The 11759-nt window shown below is 42.8% G+C and overlaps 1 protein-coding gene across 1 annotated transcript in view; it reads right to left on the bottom strand.

The window, feature by feature from the left end:
- Positions 1-10826: 10826 nt before the first annotated feature.
- The window catches only part of LOC146963185 (NLR family CARD domain-containing protein 3-like), a 37227-nt gene continuing 36294 nt past the window's right edge, over positions 10827-11759 (bottom strand). Inside the window, exons 9-10 of the mRNA XM_085767978.1 lie at positions 11342-11518; positions 10827-10947 (exon numbers count right to left, since the gene is read on the bottom strand). Of these exons, the coding sequence (XP_085624104.1) occupies positions 10938-10947; positions 11342-11518 (187 nt within the window). The 3' untranslated portion in view covers positions 10827-10937. The remainder of the gene's footprint in view (positions 10948-11341; positions 11519-11759) is intronic.

Below are 11759 nucleotides of genomic sequence, written 5' to 3'. Positions count from 1 at the left end.
GTGATGATGTGGTTTATTAAAGAAGCATTGAAGTTACATGAACAACACAGACGAGTTGGTCCACTTTAGGATAAAGATCCTGACATGATCGTTATACAAACATTAATAAAGTTTTATTGGCCTGCATGTTCTTTAAAGAGCTGATCACTACGTCCTCCTTCACTGTGGTTTGTTGTGGTCAAATAAAGTTGCATTTGAATTGACAGTGAATTGTTATTGATCCATGAAGCATCAGAGACAAGGCTGTAAAGAACAGGAAGTGATGGACGTCTTGGTGGACATGGAGGACGAGCTCATTTTCCTTGGCTGAGAACAAGAAGAACATCAGACTTCAACCGTCTGAGTCCAACAGTCAGAGTCATTTTATTGTGAAATTCTCTTAAACAGGAAGTTCAGGCTGCAGCTGTGACAGTGATAAGGCCTTGAAGGTTCCTCAGCCCTGTGATGCACAATCATATAATCAACCTCCCTTTTTTCAGGACAATCTGGGCTTTCAGAATATTATTTTAAAAAAATAGGTTGTCATATTCATGTAGAATGAGCTATATGATCAGAAAAAGAAAGAAAAAAAATTCACGTATATTTGTTTTAAAAATAGTATAAACTTAATTTTAGACATTATCTACCTTTTTTGAGGTCTCGGGGATCAGGAGAAAAAGAATGAGGGCTCTATCTATGATGCAAAACATATTATTTATGCCACACTGACATGAAAACAGTGTGTGTCTGCAATGAGACAGGTCTGACATTTCCATGGGTGAACAGGTTTTTTGTCTGATTTCTTGCAGTGAACAAACTTTCTCATTCCACATGAGGCCCATGTCTTGGTCTTAGCTTGTGTAAAATGCATAAATGGTAATCTACGTGTAGCCCCCATAAATTTAACATAAAGTAGGCTATATTGATTTGAAGTGTTGTGATTTTTGCATGTAGTAGCGTATGAAGCCCCACAAGGTGGCGCATTGTGCTCACCGCTGGGTCTAGAAATCAGCGGTAGAAAATGAGGAAGTGAAGAAAAACAAGATGAACGCATGTGCGAGTGCAGCCTTTTGTGAACAACGTGGAGTGAATGTTCATATATTGGTTAAGTTTGATGTTATTGCTGTCCGAGGAGAGATCAAAGTTGTCCGGGATAACGTTGTGTTGCCAGAAGATTAAGGAGGATGACTAACTAGTGTGTTTTGATGACTATTCTCCGGTGAGTGTGTTGTGTTTTCAGTGCTAGCTTTAACTTTGTTAGCTCAAGCTAATTTCATGACCGTGGATGAAAAAAAAAAAAAAAAATCGGAGAAACGTGATGTCTTTGGAAAAATGCATATCGCTGTTGATTTCAAGAATTAAGAAATACTGCTAGCAGAAACAATAATCTTTTTTAGTTTTATTTTCTTGAAGGCATGTGCATGACAGTGTAAAAGTAGCTGTGGTTAAAAATAAAATAAAAAGAATCACACCACAAAAGAAAAGCACAGATGATGCAAGCTACTCCTGCAAGCGCTGTGGTGGCAGGCACGAGCCCTGGCAGTGTCCTGCGTATGGCAAAAAGTGTTCAAAATGTAATGGAAAAAATCATTTTGCAAAACAGTGTCTTTCTAAAAGCAAGCCCAAATCAGTGCGGTTAGTGGAAGAGACTGACCTGAGTGAGACTTTCTTTGTCGGTATGGTGTCATGTGATAATGCACAAACAGAGAAGGAGGACACAGAGGAAAATGATAAGTGCTCAGAAAAAGGAGACACATGGCTTGTGTCACTTCAAATAAATGGAGCTATAGTGGCGTAGCGCCCTGCTATAAATGATATGTTATTTCATGTGTTTAGGTTTACAAATATTCAGTACATTTTGAAATATTGCCTGTTAAATTAGTTCTATGGTGAAATAAGCTTGAAATAATACAGAGAAATTAATAAGTGCACTTCATTTGGGGAAGGTACTAAAATGTCCCATGTTTTTCATGGTCTGTGAATGTCTCATGACGTTTCTTTTGTTTATTTGAGTAACCAGGTATCAGTCTGTTATTAGCAAATCCGTGCCTGTCAGAGATGAGTGTCAACTAACTACCGGATTCAGACAGGGGTGGGACCAGTGGCGGCTGGTGAAAAATATTCTAGGTGGGGCTGTTTGTCCCTGAAGTTTTTGGTGACCATCTTGATAAAAGAACCCCAAACCCATTTTTAGGGATAAACATTAATTATTTATTTGCCTTCATAAATCAGCAGTTTGACAGATAATGACAATGAACAAACAGTAGTCTTTCACTGGTGGCACACAGTGGACATGAAATATATTAGCAAATACTCTTAATACAAAAATATGGTTATTAAAAGGCATGTGTATGATGTAACCTACAGCAGTGATTAATGTTAACTATAGACAAAGTGTGACAGGAACACTATAGGAGGAGCATAACGTGATTAAGTTTGGTCTGACCTAGCTGATGTGAGATTTTAACATTATCAGGTTTGATGACGAGTCTAACTGTGAACGTAACTTACTGGTCACACCTGTAAACATATTGAACAGTGCTGCAGCCTGATGCTCCGCATCACAGACGTCCTGTCACAGCCTGGGTGAGTAGTTTCCCCTGGTGTCACTCAGGAATAACAGTGTCCAGTCCAGTGTCCCAGAAGCTGGATGAACTAATAAAAACGCTCTGGGACGAGCTATGAACGCACCGCGGACGAACCAACATCATGTAGTCCAAAGGTTCGCTCCGAGCATCAAGAGAGAGCAGTCTCTGACGTGCCGGTTAACGGTGCTCCGGTCCTCCGGTGCTCCTCTCACACACTACGGCCTCCTGTCACATCATAACAGCCTCCCGCCACCGGCCCACAGAGTTTTATCCACCTGTTGGTTGTATTTCCTCACCGTGAAACTGTGTTTTTCATCCAGCTGTGAAGCTCTGCTGCTAGTCCTGCCTAGCTTGGCTAACGTTAGCTGACAGCACCGTTCATGTGTCCCTTGAGAGTTCATGTTTTGTAATCCGTTCAGATAAATAGGTCTCTAACTCCAGTAACAGTCCGTGTGGTATCTGTCCTCACTGTTTTTTAAAAAAGTAAATTATACGGGGAACAGAATTTGAAACTGATGAAAACTGCGTAGCCATCCTGCTACCGAGGACAGCTCCTCGGTTAATTTCCCCCTCGATTTCTGGTTGCCACGGGAGACCAAAATGTTTGGTTTGGGGCGATATTTTCTGCGCCCCAAAGGCATAAAATCCGACGACGCTGATTGGCTAAATTACCTGTTGCTCCGTATATTTTTTACTTAGCAACAGTCACTGATTGGCTGAGCCGGTACACTGCTCGGGCGACTTCTGCAGCGCCCCAGACACAGAGCGATAGATATAACAGAGACAGTAAATGAACCTGTAGGCAAATTAGCCTCTAAATAATGGTTTTATTTTATATACAGCTCGATTTTAAGAATTCCTATCACATTCACAGGTACAGTAAGAAAAAAATATGAATTTTAAATTATTATTTTGGAAAAAATTATAATAATTAAAAATCGCTTTTCATCAGGGGGGGGCGGCGCCCGAGCGCCCTCTATTGACCAGCCGCCACTGGGTGGGACTAAAAAAAAGAGAGGAGACGAGGCTCGGGCTAGTAACAGGGAGAGACGAGGAAAAAGAGTGACAACACCATGGAAAAGTAATTGTAAGCCATTTGAAACCGTGGAAAGTTACTGTTGTTACTAAAACCCTAAACCGGAGGGTCTGTTTGTGTGTTACCGATACCCAATGTGGAAGTGAGCCGAGTTCAGAGCTGTTTCAGCCAGGAATTGTACTGAGTGTCCGAGACGCCATTATCGTTGTGTATAGAGCTAGAGTTAGCCTCGTCCCCGCTAGCTGGGAGAAGGAGACCGCGCGTGTGTGTGTGAGGGAGAAATATTTTGCGCCGAGTTTCCTGAGTGAGTATGAGCACTATTTGAACTGGTAACAATATGAAAATGTATGAGAACGAACAGTGAGTAATTTGTGTTTTGAATTTATGCTTAGTGTACCTCCGGACCTATAAACCTACATGCCTGCCTGCCGGTTTGCCTGCCGCTGATCTGCTGCAGCTGTAGAGGGTGCTCAGGATCCCCGCTGTCGCCAGAGAAACTGCTGCTGCACGAGGACGTGTCAGCAGGACTAGTTTTCTTCATCTCTTTCCACCTTACTCCTCTGAGCCGAGGGTTTGAGGAAACTGTCGTTATCCGTGAGTACTGAGAAACACTTTCACAAGGATACACGAGCTCCAACTCAACATGCGTGCCAGCGATATGGTACCATAACTGACTTACAAAACCCCGGGTATTTCTTTATTTTATGAACTCAAAGGGTCACCATGTCAAAAAGTAAAGGGTAATTGCCGATGTTTTCTTTCTGTGTAATAAACATTTGTTCCTGTTGCAATGTGTATCAGTCACAAATGTTTATTTGAATGTGGTGTTATTAGGGCTACAGTGTGTTAAAGGTACATGCATGGGAGTATTAAAGTTCACGATAACAATTTAGCTATAAAATAAGCTAACCAGGCCTCTCTGCACCCTAGGCAGAGCCATACGCACATCAAAAGGTTAATATTTTTGTAGACAACCTCCAATTCAGCTCCCATGCTAAAGGTTTCATCAACAAATTAGAGTTGGTTGGGAGGGCTACAGTAGCACTAAGGATTGATACAGGTGCACAGGCGAACCTGATCAGCATGACAGAGATCAGTGCTATGAAAGAAAAGCCCAAAATAATCAAGAAAAGAGTGCCACTGAAGGACTACAATGGAAAAGACAACGAAAGCAAAGGTCAGTGCAGACTAAAAGTAACAGTGAAGAATAAAACTTACAATGTACTGTGTAACAGTTGTAAATGTTCCTTTAACAACGTAACGTAACGTAACAGCGCAAAATTTACAACTGTTACAACTGTTTTCAGTCGTACCTGAGGGCCGTGAGTCACTGCTGGGCAGAGTTGCATCAAAGACATTGAACCTGGTGAGGAGAGTGTATCACATTAACTGTTCAGAGGCAATAAGTGTACACTCACGCACAGTTGACTCTATAGTGCAACGTTATGATGATGTCTTCAAAGGATTGGGTTGCCTGCCATAGACATATAAAATCCAACTAAAAGACGATGCGCGATGCAGAGTTCCAGCTCCACTTCGAGAGCGTCTCAGAAAGGAACTGGACAGGATGTCTCAGATGCAAGTCGTCACAAAAGTGGAGGAACCTACTGAGTGGGTAAACTCGATGGTGTGCGTGGATAAAAAGAATAAAAACAAAGAACTGAGAATATGCATGGATCCTGGTGATTTAAACAAGAACATAAAATGTGAGCACTGCCAGATACCAAAACGTGAGGAGATTGCAAGTGAAATGGCAGGAGCCAAATATTTCTCAAAACTTGATGCAACGCAGGGATTCTGGCAAATCAACACACCTTATGGCAGATACAGGTTTCTCAGAATGCAATTGACCTTTCGCAAAACCCCGCCCCCGAACGGTCATTGTCCAATCAGACATCATAGCAACCGTTACTATGTAAACAAGGTCCGTCAAGCTTCGGACCTCTGACAAGCAAAGTGTATTGTCGGGACAGTAGTTACCCGAAGAGTTTGGCTGGGGCAGTCGTGTCCTTTCCCTTCCCAAAGCTGAAAACACAACAGGAGAGGTGCCTACAATGGGTCAAACCGTGTGGAAGCCCCCCCCCCCCCCCCGCAGCCGGAGCCTTCTCCCACTCCCAGCTAATGTTATGAAAATAAACAAGCATACAGCCTACATCTACTCCAAGGTAAGATAGCAGGACTAGGGCTGTATCCCAAATCACTCACTACCACAGTGCTTCCTCTAGGATTTATTTTTTTATTTTTTAAGGAGTGGCGGCTGTCGGATTGGGGGGGGGGGGCGATCGTACAATATAACTTTAACTTTCACCACGCACTGCTGCAGCATGCGCGCTTCTCTCTCTCTCTCTCTGTGTGTGTGAATGCCAATGCCAAACAGCGCTATGAGGAGATGAATGAACGGAAGACATGCAGCGGTGTATTTGCGACAATTTAAAAAAATAGAAGGAGCTGTACGTATGAGGAAACACTGTGACTTACACAGATTGAATGGTGTCACAGCTCTCCTCCCGGTGGGGAGAAAAAAAGAAAAGAAGAAGCTCTGGTCTCGGTCCGCGACACAAACACCACGTCCCGTATTCTCTTGTTTATGACAAATAAGACTATACATCATAACATATCATAATTCATCGATCCACTGATTGATTATGAAAGGCTTCATTGAAAATACATGCACAGGACAAAAACAGCAAAACTTAGCAAAACAGCAGGGAAGTGACCAGACTTGCAGATGCGCTCATAGACTGTATAAGGATGCGCTACATGATGCAATTTATGAATCGATAAAAGCCGTATTTTGATCATCATTATGTTTACATTGTGACCACGCAATTTTGTCGTGGTGTCAGAATGTTTAGTGATTATTAATATTCATAAATATAGCGCTCATATGCCTCTGAGACTCTGATGCCTCAAGACGCTCAATATAAAAACACTGTTGACACTCGGGCGGTGTCGAGAAGCTTGTTGGGCTAGCAACGGTAACTAAGGGGGGGCGGGGCTTTTGCGAAAGGTCAATTTGGCATAATCTCAGCTTCTGAGATTTTTCATCGTGCCATGGACAACATGTTGGAGGGACTAGAAGGGGTCCGTTATTATGTCGATGACGTGGTCGTCTGGGAAGAACATAATGAGAGACTTACCAAGGTGCTCCAAAGAGTACGTGAAAATGGACTGAGACTATACCGTGCAAAGTGCCAATTTGGTGTAGAAGAGATAACATTTTTGGGTGACAAGCTGTCAGCTCGGGGCATTGAGCCTGATGAAAGAAAGGTAAAAGCTTTCCTAGGCATGCCACGCCCTACTGATAAGAAAGGTGTGCTGAGAGTAATGGGCATGATAAACTTTATTGGAAAGTTCAGCATTAAGAGAGCTCCTTCATGATGCCACAGAATTTGAGTAGACAGAGAGAAATGAGAGGGAGTGGAATGCATAAAGCCAGGGACACACCGGCCCGACCGTCGGGCGTCAGGCCTCGTCGGACGGCGTCGGATCCTCGTCTGTTTGGTGTGTTCCTCTCCGCCGGGGAGCGTCGGAAGCCGTCGGGTCTCGTCGAGGCCAATTCAACATGCTCAGTCAAGACTCGTCGGCCGTCAGGAGAGTAGACTCGCTGGGTACTCTGATTGGCTGTGTGCTAGCTATGGCGATTCTGATTGGCGGTGTGTGTGACCGGGGACCAGCCAGGGCAGCGGCTGTCACAGCGGCAGCTGCCGCTCTACTGACCTGATCTGCCGGGGCCGAGCTGAATCGCAAGCTGCGCACTACACTGCCCTGCTACACAGAGAGCAAACAGAGAGCTGAGATTCAGTCGAAAATGGAGAACTTGAAATGGAAACAAAAACAGCGTTATGACAAGTCAACGAAAGCTCTCAAACCACTTGCAAAGGATGATGTGGTGAGGATGCAAGACCAGGATGCATGGAACAGAAAAGCTACAGTTCTTCAAGAAATAGGACCACGTTCCTATGAAGTGAGAACTGAGGATGGACATGTGTTCAGAATGGATCGTCGTGACCTTCTGAAAACCAAAGAGACTTTTCAAGGGACACTGTGTGGTGATGCAAATGGAAAAAGTGCTGTGTCACAGGCTGACACGGTGCCTGAGTTGAAATCAGATGGACATGTCCAGGTGAACACAAGTGATGCTTCCACAGTGTTACCTGTACTGAGGCGATCTGAACGTCAGATCAAAAGACCAGTTAAACTTGATCTTTAAATCAGTGTACTGGATGCTGAGGTTCTCATGTTAAAAAAGAAAAAGAAAAGAAAGGATTGTATGGTTTTGAAATGTGTTTATTTGCCTTTAGCTTGGTGTTAATTGAAAATATGGTGAACAGTTCAACAAAAGAACAAGAGATAACAGTTTACAAGAAGTTGATATAGAATAATAAAATGTTGTAATTGTGGTTACAATAATTCTGACTTATCGTAATGGTATTACATAAGTGTGTTAAGGCATATGTTTTCTGATGCTCATAGAGGGGGCTGGTGATTGTGAATGACATATAGATCCACTTCCTTTAGGGGTAATTCAGAACGTGTATGAAGAAGTAAATAAAAACAAAAGACTCATCATTTAAAAATATGAACAAGACATCTACCACTCTACAAGAAAAAAAAAAGTAAATTAATTAATTTGATTGATTGATTGAAAACTTTATTGAACAACGTTAAACAAGTGTTCAAAAGGATTAAAACACAATAAAGCCAAAAGGCTTGTTTCCATTGTGGTCCTGTTAATTCACATAACCACAATAAAACGTCACATTACACAGTTATTACACAGCCATAGCATGCAGAGCACAACCTCATGACATAAGCATGAAAAAGAGAGAATCAGAGGGGCTAAGTTAACTAACTCTGCATGAATAACTCTGAGATTAAATTTACAAGTTGTTAATCAATGGCGGCTTGACCAGCATTGTTACATTACAGCATATATCAACATATTGTGGTTTTGAACGGGAAAAAGATATAATAAATAAGACAATGGAGAGAGAGAGCGCCTCATAAAGTGAATCACCAGCTCCGAGCACACACAGCTCTCTGACGCTAGGTGGTGCAACGCAAAAACAACACCCCAGGGGAACAAAGGTATACAATTGAAAATCACTGTAGGAACCTTTCTTCTTTTTTTACAGGAGGGAAAAAATCACTTTGGGTAAGTTTACAACACAAAAGAAAGATTTTAGGGAAAATAAATAAACAAAACATAATAAGACATTTTGACTTGGCCACATAAGGACTGTATGGTGAACTGGATTGAATCACTTGTGGCCAATGGGGGTCATCGGTTAGAATATACAAATCCAGATGTTCCTTTTAGTTTCTTTATTAATCAGTAACAATAGTTGAGGGTGTGAATGTGACAGATGAGTATGTGTGTGTGGGTCAAACATGTGTGAAAATGTGTGGTCCCTGCAGCTATTTCATAGCTGTAGGGGCCAGTGCCCTAATAACACAAGCATGTCTGTCTAAGGACAGAGGATGTTGTTACGATGCCATGTAAAGCCCTTTGAGACAAACTGTTTGTAAAAACGGGCTATACAAATAAAATTGCCTTGCCTTGCCTTGCCTTGCCATGTACATGTGGGAGACATAAAGGTATAACAACCATAAAGATCACACTCACTGATCTCTGAATGCACACTGTCATGACACGTTACCATGTGTATATTTGTGTAGTCTTATTAGGGTGACCAGATCCCAATAAGCGTGACAAGGGCTATGTTTGTGAGGGACAAAGTGGGACGCCAAGCCCCTCATCCCCCTCCCGCCACTGCCGCCAAAAGACCACAAGCCTTGTTTTTTCGCTTGTTTTTAAAAAATGTATTTTCCTTTTGTCTATGACCTAATAATAATTATGTGTAATAAAATAACACACTGACATTGGAAAGCTCAACACCAACAAAAGTCAACTCACAATTTTCCTAATAATTGCTTAATTGATTAATTTTTTTATCTAGATTAATCTCACTGCAATCTTGGCGTTAATCTAGATTAATCTAGATTAAAATGGCTCATTTGAATTCTTATGAAGGCATTCAAAATGTGTGTGTGCTACTTAAATAATGACCAGAAGTAAGTCCTTAGAACAGGTTTCTCAGGCCGGCTGGTCCATTAGACCAGGAACCCATCTCCTGTTTGGAAAATGCATCAAAAACTGCTTGATAAAGCTGTTCTACTATGATAATTGGTAATGAAATATTATATGCGGCATTCTATTCATTGATTCTCCTTACAGCAGTGATAGCAGTGTTGCCAACTTTCTCGCTAAATCTGGCGACTTTCCCAACCCCTCTTGGCGACTTTTTTTTGTCAAAAGTGACTAGCGACAAATCTAGCAACTTTTTCTGGTGTTGTTATAAACATTTCTGGTTTGGAGACTCGGACCTGAAAGCACGTTATCACAGCTGTTTTCAACGAGCAGCACGTGCTGCAGTGAGCCCCACACTAGAGGCTGACACGGGAGTGTTCTTTCAATCCCGTCCCGCTCCCGCAAAAAAATTCCCGTCCCGTCCTGGTCCCGTGACAAAGTCAAAGAATAATCCTGTCCCGTTCCAATCCCGAGTAAATCACTACCGTCTTGTTTTGTTATTTCAATTAGCGATAATGAACACCCTACTTGTCCTTTCTCTCTCCCTCTCTCTCTTTTTCTTTCTTTCTTTTTGGCTTGTGTGCATCAGCTGTTTAATGCGAGGCAGAGATTACGCCGCCGCCACGTCAGCTGACTCCTCTTACTGGCGGAAAACGTTTGCCTACCGGTATATTGATTTTCATAGGTTATACACCGCTACGTAGCCACAACAGACAGAGCAGAGCAACCAACAAGATACAATGATGAGGGCGTGAAGTGTGCATCGGTCCACACACTAACTTTTGGACCGTTTTGAGTGCACCATTCAGGTTCTTAACGTAGCCTACTGCCTGGCTTGTGCTTCTTTGAATGTTGCGCTTTGAATCCCACTCCCGTTCACTCCAGAACTGAGTGCAGAATTGAGGGACATGGTCTCAATTTGTGTGACGCTCAAAAAAAGACAGAAAAGTGTGATATCATGTGCAAAGCGGGACATCTGGTCACCCTAAGTCGTATCTGTCATCAACAAGAGATTACAGGTTGCGGGTTAGCGCGTTACGATTATGTGGCGGTGTCGCCATGGAGACGAGAGCTGGGACACCGGGTCGGAGGCTCTGATCTTACAAGGTTGGTTTTCAGAAGGTAGAGTGAGTCGTCCAATAATCAGAAGGTCCCAGTCACTGTCATGGTGTCCGTGGGCGAGACACCTTACCCACCTCGGTCCTCGGTCCTTTACCGCATGTCATCACACCTCACTCTCTCATCCTGTCCTGTAGAGGAGAAGAAGGAGAAGGTTTAGGGAGGTGGTGAGTCCAACTCTTCAGTGTGTTTCAGCTTCTGATTGGCTGTTGAGATTTGATAGAGACACTGTATTGACTGAATCTGCTGGATTCTAGAGATGTTCATGATCATGGTTTCTAGAGACTCTCAGGTGAGTGACAGGTGAACCTCATTGTTCCTGTTTGACTCAACACCTTTACCTGTAACTGGATCACTGGTAATTGACACATGAAGCTGCTGCAGCGTTTTCTGTGTCTGTGACGTCACATATGATGTCATATGTGATGTTACATCCTGGCAGGTTCACCTGCTGCACTTTACTCTTTACATTTTATTTTACTCCCACAGTCATCAGCTGTGGAAACAGCTAACGATCAGACTCACTGCAGAGTCTCCAGTCGAAAGTCTGGACTCTTCACAAGATCATGAAGCTGCTGCAGAGCTGAAGAAGAACTCAGGTTGTTTCCACTCAGGTCCAGTTGTCTCAGGTGGGAGGGGTTGGACTTCAGAGCTGAGACCAGAGAAGAACAGCTGATCTCTGACAACCTGCACCACTCCAATCTGAACAAAGAATAAAAGCAGTGAGTTGAGGACAAAGCTCCTTGTTGACAGCGTTCAGTGTCTCATCATCTATTCAGAGCTGAAGAAGCTTCAGAAAGAACAAGTTTTGAAAATCAAACTCTTAACAGCTGAAGCAACAGGAAGCAGGTTAAACAGTCACATAGAGAGAAAACAGCTCATTAATATTCATGAGAAGCTGCTGCTGACTCCGCCTTTTCACCTGTCAGACGTGTCAGACTGA

The sequence above is a fragment of the Trachurus japonicus genome, chromosome 22 (genome assembly GCF_045865225.1).
Source record: "Trachurus japonicus isolate A0001 chromosome 22, Traja_1.0".
In the NCBI taxonomy this organism is placed as follows: Eukaryota; Metazoa; Chordata; class Actinopteri; order Carangiformes; family Carangidae; genus Trachurus; species Trachurus japonicus.
The sequence above is the reverse complement of the archived record's forward strand: the minus strand, read 5'-3'. Positions and strand labels throughout refer to the sequence as shown.